The sequence below is a fragment of the Oryzias latipes genome, chromosome 9 (assembly GCF_002234675.1).
Source record: "Oryzias latipes chromosome 9, ASM223467v1".
Classification (NCBI taxonomy): domain Eukaryota; kingdom Metazoa; phylum Chordata; class Actinopteri; order Beloniformes; family Adrianichthyidae; genus Oryzias; species Oryzias latipes.
Genome location: NC_019867.2, coordinates 4787501 through 4800227, shown reverse-complemented (window position 1 = coordinate 4800227; position 12727 = coordinate 4787501). Strand labels below are relative to the sequence as shown.

Below are 12727 nucleotides of genomic sequence, written 5' to 3'. Positions count from 1 at the left end.
TGTCCTAAGAAGTCTCCAGCTTGTTCAGAATGCAGCAGCTAGATGGTTAGCAGGAACTAGCAGAAGAAATCACCTCACTCCTGTGTTAGTTTCAATAGGTCTGTAAGGACAATAAGTCTTGCTTGTTTATAGCAGCTAAATGCCCATTTTCTGCAGCATAATATAAAGAAATTATTTAAGTGATTTACTACATTCTTTTTCACATTCTGTCTCAGAGTTGCAGTGTACCTGAAAATTACAGACCTCTCTTCTTTTAAAGATGAAAATTTGCAGAATCTGTAACTGCAATATACATTTTTGGCCCACTGATTTGATCTTTTATCAAAATGTTCCTTTTAATTCACCGGGAAACGACTTTGTTGGTATCTTAAGTCTTCGTGACTTTAAGAGAAGAAAGCAGTTCATACTTGGTGAAATACAATTGCAGTCAATGGAACCGGCTTTGTTTTCATTGTTCCCTACAGCTACACAGATATGATGCAAGAAAGTTGTTCATTACAACGAACCAATGAAAATGCTTCCCTCCCGTCCGTTTGACGTCATGTTTGCTACTCGTTTTGACTTTAATGAGTCAGTGTGAACACAAAACACAGCACAACTGCAGGATAACACCAGATCTTTTTGCTTTGTTTAGGTTATGTTTAGGGATGATGAGAACATTGAGTGAAAACACTGACATGCAGAATCACAATGTCTCAAAACCGACTGATTTATATTACTTACAACCAAACTGATTTACGAGATATGCAAACAATTAAAGAGATAAAGAACCCAACAACATCTCAAATCCAGTTTAGCTCAAACTGAAAATTAATGAAATGTATCTTTGAAAAAGTTAAAGTAAAATTTTGCCCAGACTGAAGTCAAACTGTCTTAATGGGAGGAAACACACTGAGCTTAAATGATCTCCTCCAGCTGTGTTTTTTTCTAGCTTTTAGGCTATCTAATGCTGCAAGAGCGGATTTCCAAAGGAATAAATCCACATAATCCCCAGGTCATGCAAAGTTCATCTTAAATCTTATTTTGACCTTAGTACGAGTCACCTACATTACAACCACTTCAGCTTAATGTTTCATTTTTAAGGAGTAATGCAAGGATCATTTGATTTATCCAACTTATACACAATGCTTTTGATACCCTGCTCTTGATAATAATAATAAAATAATAATAATAATATAGCACTTGTGACAACAGTCACAAAAATGGTAAAACTGGGCAGTCAGAGGATTTAGAAATCATATGTCTTTACACTCAGCTCACACAGAGTTCAGCTTCAGTCTCATCACTGGCTTGTACCGTACATATTTTACTACATTGACTAAGGTTTTTATTGTAGGTGAAACGTTTTGATTTTTCATTGCACTATGCAAACATACTTTAAAAACAATATTTGGGCTGAAACTGCTTAAACGGAAATGAAATTTATATAGTCAACATTTTAAAAAAGTATTTTTGTCTTTCTTTTCTTGTCTGCATGAGGAATTGTAGATTGCTGACAGTCGACACTTGATTTTAAATAGGGGTTTAAACATTTATTTTAACAACGATTCGATTCACATCAAAATTTGGGGTTGATGATACGATACATAGTCTATATTGGTTCATTTTGAACGATTCGATGACCAAAACTTCAATACCTGGAGACTGAACAGTGCAGGTGAAGTTTTCCAGATTCCTTGTATTTTTTGCAAGATATTCAAGTGTAAATTAAATAAGTGTACGAACACACAAGTATATAATGAATAAATGGTAATTCCACTCCCATTTTAGTTTCACAAAGTTCAGCCCACTGTTGTTTTCCCACATAAATGAATTACAAATGGAACATTATTAGAACGTTATTTCCAAATGTTTTTTATGATCGTGTAGGTTCATCCAATTACCAAAACTTGGTTCAGACAGATCACTCTGGTTGGATTGTAGGAATTTTATGAAGACATATTGACCAACGTGGAACATTTTGAAGCAACTAAAATTGACTCAGTATTGCTAACAATCTATATGCTTTATTTTTTTATAAAATAAATAATATAAAATAATGCATCTCCAAACCTTGTATTTCCTGTTTAACAATAAACTTGACATCTTCTTGTCTGTAAAGCTGAAATAAGGAAAGCATTCCGTTTTCTAAAGCGAAGCAGTGGGGTGGCCGGATAACTGAATGGGTTTCCCTTTATCTCACTGCTTAAGGTTTTTTCAGAAATACGAAATCTTCTTTTTAAAGGAGCCAAAGTTTCTCTGTGTGTGTCATATGAGATGACTGCACACCTGTCATAACGATGGCAGCTAGAACAATGGTGTGTCATGACCCAACCATGTTTCCTGCATGCCTTCGCCGTCTAAACTATCAGTTCCCAAAACAAAGGAAATCAATCAAACGCTGCCAAACCACATTGTATGATGACATTTTTTAAGATAAGGAGCCTTTAAGTTCAAAAAGATGTAAAAGCTTTTTCTAAACAAGAGGGTTGTTAACATCATGGCTCATTGCATAGAAGGAACTGGAAAGGCCAGCTCAAACTTCCAACAGAGAAATGTTTGAATGCATAAACTACAATCAAAAAGGTGAACTACAGTCTGCCAGCAGCGTTGGAAATGCAAATACTGATTAAGTATGCAGAAATTTACAGAAGAAGCTTTATTATTCCAAATCAATTAGGGCCTACATCATGCAAAATCAACTTTTTGAGCTTTTATGGTTCAATCCTCACAAAAAGTACCCCAAAATGGTATTTTTATTCACACATTCTTCTAAAACCCTGCTCTGTGAACACCAGCCCCTATCAATCCATTAAAACAAGTGGGTTCTCACATCGCGAGGTAGTTAGTGAGGAACCGCCCCTTCCAGGAAGAGTCTGCCCTACCAGCACCGCCCCCCCAACTAACACGCTTTCTCTGCAGAGCTAACGGTGATCTGCAAAACGCTTTTGTAAGGCTACACAATATGCACGCCCATCTTTGCAAAAATCCTGATGTTGTTTGTTTTCGTGGGCGCAGACCTAGTGCAGAGACCAGCTGTGGGTTGACGTCATGAAATGGGCGGCACCCACAAAAGGCGATGCCTCAGAGATCGAGTCGTCTTACTTTTGGGTAGGAAATTGAACTGTGAAAATAACTCATATTCCATTTAAAAAATGTGTTCTTTAGTGTGCCGAAGGAAATGTATTATCATATATATATATATATGAATATAATTTACTCTATAACGCTTAAGAAAAGCATGATTTAGCCCATTTAAAATGAATGAAAAAAAACAGAAAGTCACAAAAAACACTATGTGACATTGAAGAATAAATAAAAAAATGTCAGGTCAATAATTGAATGAATAAATCAAGTTTTTCTTTTCTGCAAATAAACTAGGCAAACTTTTGGAGGCCATGGCGGGAACATGGCTTCCAACTCAGGTAATTTGGCTCCATTTTAAAGAAATATACATTTTATAAAGTGCAACAGCAGGACTTGAAATCTAACATCATTGTCAGATCACAACCAACCACACAGACAACCATCGGAGTTTAAAAAGCAAAGATTCTTCAGTAAAAATATGGCTCAAATTTTTGGATATGATAATGTGCCAACCAATTGTTGGAAAAGTAGTTTGCCGTCACGAGCACAAACTATAAACACAAAATACGTGTGCCAACAGAGGCATGACCACAAACTATGCAGGAACAGGCGTAGCAGAAAGCTGCAGTCTGAAAACATCTGACAAACGGGAAGCAAACCACCACTGAGTAATCTGTTTACTCAAACTGGGAAAGTGGAGTAGACCCTCACTACACTATTAAGTCGAGCTTAACTCAAATTCCATTTGAAAAAAAAAAAGCCTCATTTTAGTTATCAATAAAATCTTAAACACAGCTTTTGAACAGACAATTCACCTACAAATGGGCCTTTTTTTATATTCTAAGAAAAGACAACTATGGTTTCACTTACATTTTGCCCAAGCATTTCTTGTTTGCTTATTAAAAAAATAAAGGAAAACTTTTCCTTTCTAAATGACACATTTCTAATAAGATTTTTCCCTTGGAAAATGTTATCAGTAATTAACACATTATGGTAATTTTTTAAACATTGAAAATGATCAAAGTAGGGAAAAGCATCATAATTGCATGGCCTCCATTGCCAAATGAAGCAATCAGTAGAAAGATCTATAAACTATACAACCCACTAAATTGAGGTTTTACCGTAGTGACGTAAATACAACACTTCTGTTTTGTTTATTGATGTGTACTCCTGAGCCAATAAGAGTGGATGATTCTCTAAAACTCGTTCAATGATTTGCCTTCCTCTGGGCCTAAATCACAGATGGCTCGTCATTTCTGTCACCTATTCATCGTTTATTTGCTTTAAGTGATATAATCTACTTTGTTGCTATTTTGGTCCCATATATTCTTACAGAGGAATTTGCTTAAAATAAGTGTGAAAACCCATTTTTTTTAAAGTAAATCATCATCATCGGACAAAAGTGTCACAAACTTTAATATGTATTTATAATCTCAATGCCAGGCATTTTTGTAAAACTTTATACGAGCGTTGGAATTTAACACAGCCTGACATTTGAGATCCAGGTTTTCTACAAACGGCGCCAATGAAGAAAACCCCTGGCTGAACTTTCAAAGATGATTTCTTTTAATTTTTTTAAAGGCTTTTTGAATTACTTTCTGTTTGACTTGTGCTACACAAACAAACCAGCCTTGCCTACTGTTTAACTTTTTAAGAGTTGGCTTTACTTTTACGGCTTTCAGAACAAACGGACATTGTAGAAAGGATCATATATTAACATCTTTGTAGGCTTTAAGCAGAGGATTAAAATGTAACCAATTATTTAACATTAATCTAAATGTTGCTAATAAATTAGCACTCCTCCAAATGTTAGAAGTGTAAAAAAGCTCCTGTTGTGCGGGGTCAGTGACTGAACCATTCAGACATCCACCGCCTTAAAGCAGCCCTAAAAGGCTCAAACAAAGACAGGAAATATTTAAATGTGAGGGAAATGGCAGCACAAATGAAGTCTTGGGAGAACACAAAGGGTTGAACGCACATAAGATGCTTTATTTCCTTCTTTCTGACAGTCTGCGCTGGTATTTCCCCACTCACTGCCATGATGTCTGTACTTTTTCCTCTGCTTTTTTACGTTGGACAAAAACTCAAAAGTACCAATACCTTTCTGTTAAACCACTTTCAGACATACATGCAAAGCTTTTTTTTTTTGCTTGTTTAGCAAAACAGATTCAGTGATATTAAATGTGCTCACCTGATAGAAGAGGTAGGACATTACAGAGTCATCGAGGACAGGACTTTCTGATCCCTTTTTGACCCCATATCTATAAGACCTGGATGCTCCATTACTGTACCAGCCAGGAAAATAATACCTGTGGCAATACAAATCAGAAAAAGTCAAGAACAAGTTCACATTTTTTAATTAAAACAGTAAAAAGTGAAATAATAAACTTTATACCGTATTCTAAAATACAACTCTTCAGCAGCAGAGTCGTCGAGGTGGAAGATGTAGCTGGGTGGAAACCACAGGCGGTCATGTTCTCTAAAAAGGCCAAACAGGCTGAAGTACAGCGGGGATATTTCTGCAGCGTTCAAAAAGAGGGGAGAAAAAAAGCTCTTAAGCTTTGAAAGAAGCGACCACTTTGGTGCCCCCAAAAAGATTTTGACATGAAACAAAGTGACTAAATGTTTTTCTTCAGTGGTGAAAGTAAAATAGTGCAGTGTCTGAGGTGGTATTCAGAAAACGAACTGTTTTTAGTCCAAACACCAGTGAAAAAAAAGGGTAGATAAAGATTGTCTAAAATGTCAGTTGGGCTTTGGTTTATCATCAAACACATACAGTAGGTGAGTCTAGTCCCCCCTACATAACCCTGTTTTACATTACTATTCTCACATTTGAATCGACTCCCACAATGACAAAAAAAGGACAAAAAAGCCACCATTTATATGTTTTTTACTTTTAATTTAACCATTTTTTGCCAGGTGGTTTTACTGTGGCTCCTTGATAACATTATCTACAAAGAAACAAAAGCCACAAATGGACTGCTTTATGCAGTTGAAGTACTCACTGCACTCCTTGGCTGCATCTATACACAGCTCCTCAGCCACATAGTCCCCAGGTGGGTAGCTGAGAAAGCTGTGGCCGTCATCTTCCTGGCTGCTGGGATAGAAACGAATCCTCAAAACGGCAGCAGCTGGTCGTGCGTCTGGAGGTTCGCGATGAGCCGTCCCATTTTGGTGCACCGCCGGGCACGAGTCAGTCACAGCGTCCATGGCTGGCAGGGAGGCCATCAGGAACATGTGCCCTAAAGGCAGATGAAAGCAGAGTGTTGGTACTGAAAGCGATAGCTGCAGCTTGGTCTACATAAATTTAATATCATGATCAGGGGACATAGCAACAACTGTTGCGTAGTGTTACTAATCATTGCATAAAAGCTACCGTACAGAGGACCCATTGTCTAAAAAAGGTTATAAAATCTGTAAATCTAATTCTATGAGTGACAGTTATGAAACAGTCAGAGGTTCCTCTTCAAATGGGACACAAAGATTTCTGTCGCTGTCATGTTTTAGGCTTTAAATGTATAGTTTTTTGTGAACAATAATATAAAAATAATCATATTTATCTTATTGCTGGAGTCAAAGCAATATCTGATATCCTTGTGAGCAGAATCTCATTCAACTGCATCCACTGATTCACCACATACACAAAAAGGTCGATAAAAAACAATTACACAACTCCCAGAGCAAATCCTTACTTAGGAAATACACTGGACTTCATTTTTAAAACCCCAAACTAGTTTAACTAACTGCTCATTTTCTATGCTGACTTGATCCTGCCCAGAGTAAGGTGTCTTTGCTGGAGCTCGTCCCAGCCCTCACTATAGAAGAAAGGTACACCCTGCACGGGACGTCAGTTCATCACAGGACAGAACGGTCATTTCAGTTTACCCACTGCACTTTTTTTTTTTACTGACATTGCAACCAGCTTAGAGTCTGCCATGAAAAAATGGCAGCAGCGTCAAAACAAAAGAATGTGCCGCCTAAAGAAGCTGAGAAATGCATGTTCTCATGTACCACAATCCCTCCCAAACTGCCACAAGTCCTGAAAGACAACACAATCATCCCAACCATCTGGACACTAAAGATATTCACATAGCTCCGGTTATGCAGGATTCTGGACGTTAAGGTTGATCTACACGGTGTTTTGCTACTACTCCAAGCTTCTTCAGTACTGACGCTGCCGATCCTTCATTCAGACGACCGAGAAACAGCTTCTAGAACGGGGGTCTGCAACCTGAGCCTCTGGAACCACATTTGATCTCTTCATTGTGGCTCTTTAGTTTTGGAAAAAAAATGCAAACAATCTGAATAAATAATGGGTTTGTAGGTCAATTTTTGTCTTTTTTTTCAAAACTGTGGCGATCTTACATTAAATTCAACTGCCTTTTGTTTTTATTTCTTTTTACCACTGCTGACATTACACTAAATCAAGAGACATTGAGAGCTTCACCTTTTCTCTAAATTGCACACGTCAGATAACTAAGCAAACTGATGGTAAAGGTTCTGATCTATTGTCAGAGTGGTTTACTAATAGAACGAGTTTAAGCTCATATTCTTATTTTAAGTCAGGTTGCTGTTCAGAAGCAAAGTTCTTAAGGTACAATTGCAAGTTAACCTGCTGCAGCATGGGATCTCATTTGACAAATGAACCACTGCTATCAATAGTAATATAACAGAAATATAACACTAATACAAGTTGATTATTGCAAATATAAGCTACATTTTATAAATGGAAAGCCCAATGGCCAGAAAAATATGAAGTGTGTTTTCTAAAAGTGAAGGTGGGACTTGGTGGTTCTTGCTGGGTTTTAAGAAACTGGACTGATGGTTCTAGATCTGCGTTAAGAGGTTGCAGACCCCTGTTCTAGAGGAAAAGACGACACAAATCAATTTTTACCATAGATGATCTACAGTTTAGGATTAGAGATCCTTCGGAAACCATCATGGAACAGTTTGCAGCATAAAGGAATTATAGAGATGGATTTTCCCAGCTGATAAAGCTACTCTGGAGAACAGAACATCTTCTGGATCGACCTTTAAAAGTCCAGTTGAACAACAGAATCCTGCAATAGCATGATAACCTGGATGAATGCCTTGCCCACAGACAGAATGACCGACCAGGCTTGGATGTGAACCCCTGACCAACCAACTGACAGACAAGCTGCTTCACCCAGTGAACGACAGTGATCCTCAAAGATCTTAGTACAAAACAATAACACTTTGATTACTTGTTTGGTCTTACTACAACATATATACCAATGTATCCACGGTAACTGGAAACCAATGTGTAGGTCAGCACAGTAGGAAGTGGTACAGCATAAGATTATTCATTCATCCTCATCAGAGCCCATGAGGGAGCTGGCATAAAAATCATTCCCAAAATGTTTAGTGTTTTTAGTACCATATAAATAGAATATCTCAGAAATAATGCTGCATTTTAACAACACTGAATTGAAAAAAAGGAAAAAATGAATTATCAATTCTTGTTAGGGAAAGGTAGAAAACACAGTAACCAGGGAATAATGTTATGGTATAGGTCAGGGGTCGGGAACCTTTTTGGCCTAGAGAGCCATAAACGCCACATATTTTTAAATGTAATTTCCAAAGAGCCATACAATAATGTAGCGTCCCTTTCCCACACTGAGGCACGGAGACTTAACTTCTTTTAAGGTTCTTTATTCTGGTTACTGTAGACCGCAACAAACGCCGTAAAATTAATTCAGCAGCTCCTGAATCTCTCCTGTCGACACGAGACGAGAGAGAGCGCTTCTACCAACTTTATATTCCCCCCTCCCGCTCCAGCCCTCCCATTTCCCTTATTCGGCCCATAGCTGAACCCCATTGGTCCAAACTACCTAACAACAGGCTGAGCGACAGAACTGAGAGCCAATCAGATCTCTGCTTGATGCGGTCAATGAACTCCAGAACTTTTAACGTGGCCCAACAGCCAAGTTAAACTCAGTCCGCGACAATATGTATAAAACTAAATATACAAGTGAATGTGTGCATTTGATTTAATTTCAACATTTTAAAGTACAATAAGTCTGTGGATTCTTTTTAATAACATTTTTATTCTGTTGCTGATAAATGATGAGTATTTCTCGTGGTAGTTTTGCTGATGGTCTAGTCTGGTTGATACGTGGTGAGTTTCTGCTTCATGCAGGCGTTGAGACTTTAAACGTGATCGTAGGTCTGAATGTTCTGTAGATGTGAGAAAGACTGATCACATGCAGACGGGGAGCCAAACACACACTCACACGCTGCAGTGAGTGACGGGCAGCGGGTTTTACGTTTTTACAATCCCTGCGCGATTCACCTGCTGCCGGTCCCCACAACCCCTCACCCCCACCCTCTGCTTTCATCCTCTAACATCCCGTCCCCGCAACTCCGCGCTCTTTCTCAGAGACGGGAGCGCGCACTTTTAGGCACGTCAATTCACAGGTTTCCGGCTGGTACAAACTCTGTGAAATAATAGATAATAGTAACTGATAATGCTGGCGCAGATTTTTCTCTCCAAGCACCGCTACTACTGCGCGCCTCTGGCATCGCATCGCGCCCGAGAAGGACTGGTCTAATGAAAAAAAAAAAGTATAATTAAAGATTTGTCTGCGAGCCACATGTGACCATCAAAAGAGCCATATATGGCTCGCGAGCCATAGGTTCCCGACCCCTGGTATAGGTGCTTTCCTATACATGCTCATGTGTCTAAACAGTTTAACTCAAGAGATTCAGCATTTTCTTTTTAATGGCTTCTATCTGGGGTAAGGAAAACAAAGAATATAGAGACTGCAAGGACAATAGATTATATTGGAAACATACTTACTAAAATACACTAAAACATACCAAAAATGGTTAAAGTTGGGTGTTTGATGTGTTTAGATGCAATGCAAATGCATTTTAAAAAATGACAAAGAACACAAAAAGGAAAAAGGGTTTTCTGCATATGTCTCACCAGACAAGAGTAAAATTGATTTCAGTTAAAATTGCTTAAACCCAATATCATAAATTCTTTAAGAGAAAAAGGTTTTTGAAATATGCGTCAGTAATTAAAATGAAAGGCAAAACGAAACAAAGGTACTGAAATATTTGAACAAAGGAGAAATATTTGGCAAGCTAGCCAGCTGATATTTGTACAAACACTGACTTTAATCAAACATACTAGCAAACACAAAGGTGTGAATTAAAAGCCCGACTTCAAACTCCAGGTGAAGCCGAGGAGACAGTGTGATATGGCATCATGTGGATCTACCTGAAGGTGGAGAGGTAGGCGGAGAGGTCAAAATTTCACGAATGTGGAAGTTTTAAAAAGAGTCGCAGTTTGAAAGAATGTCGATTGAATGACTGCTATAAGATGAGAATGTGGGCTGTGTTACCGCCAATAAACTGACCAGCCACATCTGGAGTTATGACCAAAAGTTGTTTTTTTTTAAGGAAGCAAGTACTGAAAAAAATCTTGTTTAATAGATATACATTAACATACTTATAAATTAAAGAATATGAGCAATATGGTATTAAAACATGTGAAAAACCTCTTTATCTTACAACACGGTGTGATCACAATAATTTCTGAAAGCCAAAATCTTAGCTGGATATTCCAGTTGTGATGACACATGAATGCAGCTAAAACAGAAAGCAAGGGTTTTAAAAAATAAATAAAAAATATTGAGGATAGGTAAGGTCGAAACTGAAACAAATAGTAGTTGAGCACAGAACAGAATTGTTCTGACTGTTGTGGGTCTGCTTCTTTTCTTTTTGTTTTACTCGATTACCGTTATAAAAAAGATTCCAGCGCGTATATGACCACATTCTATCAAAATTGTTTTTTTTCTGTATACTAAGCCCACTTTTTAATTGAAAGTAAAAAATTCCCTACATCGGCGGTCTTATATTAAGGGAGTCTTTGAACATCAAAGCCGTGCGCTACTGTTAGCTTTAGTTTCATATACGTTAGCAACTCTACACACCCACCAATTCAAGCTAAAACAGCGGGCGCTTTACTGACTCAACTTCATGCGTTTTAAAAGCTGTCGAATCGTGTTAGAAAGTGTCCGAGTGGAAGAATAAATTTGTAAAAAGCTGTCAAAAAAAAGAAAAAGAATGGTTGATACTCACCACAGTAATGAGCCGGACGTGCAGCAGCTAGGCAGCCGTCTGCTAACCTCCAAGGCCAACACTGAAACCAGGACCCGTTTCACAGCTGCGGCCAGGCTGCTTAAGGTTACAAACCACTCGCTTCGGCAACGTTTGATAAACTGATGCGTGTTTACGGTCTAAATCCCCCAAGACAAACGACTGGCTCCATGTTTTACTCGACCGGCTAGCTGGCTAAATGCTATACAAACCACAGTAGGTCAGCCTAGCATTAGCCATCTCGCTCTCTCTACGGAGGAACTTCAACCGTTTATCTCAACAATCTTCGAACTTAAGCTCGCACAAGCAAAAAGAAAAAAACAGACGTCGTTACAGATTTGGCCAAAACGGAATACGTTGTTTGTAAATCGTCATTTTGCTACAGTTTTAACGGCAACTATGCATTTAAAGAGAGCTTCGCCACTGGCATATTGACAGCGGAACTGATCGAACACAGACTGTTAGCTACTTTACCAGCAGCCACTACATTAAAGCCAAAGCTCCGACTGAGTCAACAAACCAGCCTCTCCCACCATACTGATGCTGCCTTTGGAGACCATCGGAAATGGGAATCTCCGTCTTTAATCTAAACACAAACGCAAAAAAAGTGTCTGGAAATGCTTTATTCTGCTTTAGCATTTGGTAACTTATAACTATATATTTTATTTCACCATTTCCAAACAAGTATATTTGTATTTGCCTTTAAATTAAAAATGTGAAAGTTTATGACTTACAGGGAGACGAAAGCTCCAAGCTTCGTTTATGTGCACGTGCATCGCAAATAACTCAACTGTTTATAAATAATAAATAATAAATTAAAATAATAATAACAAATAATAAATTAAAATAATTAAATATTTTTTAAATAACAATGATTTTTTTTTACAATTTTGTTTATTGAACAATAAACTATTATTATTATTTGTATTATTATTTTTATTATTATGACATGACATCAAATGCACCTGATGTAACCACAATAACTGTTTCGAACACACAATGAACATTTGTCAACCACCACACAACCAACATCCCCCCCACACACCACATGCTATTTACAGAAAAGACAGCAGAGAGGAAACACACAAGCCCTCTGTACATCTCGATTCTTCAAAGTAGTGTGGCCAGCTGTAAATTTCCATTGAATTGTTACTACGGTTGCAGTAATGACATTTACAAATATTTTTAACACAAACAAAAAGCTAAACAAAGGTGCACTGTGGCCATTGTGGTTGCTAGAGAAACCAGCATTCAGGATACGATTTTTCTGCTTACTACCGTTGCCCAATGTGGTTGTAAAGGTTCAACTCTGACTCATCTCCTCATGCTCTGGCACAAGTTGGGTTTATTGGGTTTCCTTTGATAGAATACTGCAATGCTCCCAAAACGTTTCTGTAAGCTTGTCGTCATTTCTTGTGTACTCCAACTGACTTGTTGCTTCTGGGACTTAAAAAAAAGCAAAAATATTGAGAGAGCCTTCAGCTGTCATGTTGTGGCTAGTGAAATGGGTTGGCTGGTATCTGTTTTTTTGCTG

General features: G+C 37.9%; 1 protein-coding gene across 2 annotated transcripts in view; it reads right to left on the bottom strand.

The window, feature by feature from the left end:
* Window positions 1-11746, bottom strand: part of LOC101168468 (tyrosine-protein kinase JAK2) — a 37524-nt gene extending 25778 nt beyond the window's left edge. For both annotated transcript variants that reach the window (XM_004072082.4, XM_020705715.2), the window contains exons 1-4: window positions 11176-11746; window positions 6072-6308; window positions 5462-5585; window positions 5258-5375 (exon numbers count right to left, since the gene is read on the bottom strand). In XM_004072082.4, coding sequence (XP_004072130.1) covers window positions 5258-5375; window positions 5462-5585; window positions 6072-6303 — 474 coding nt within the window. In that variant the 5' untranslated portion in view covers window positions 6304-6308; window positions 11176-11746. The remainder of the gene's footprint in view (window positions 1-5257; window positions 5376-5461; window positions 5586-6071; window positions 6309-11175) is intronic.
* Between the last annotated feature and the right edge of the window lie 981 nt (window positions 11747-12727).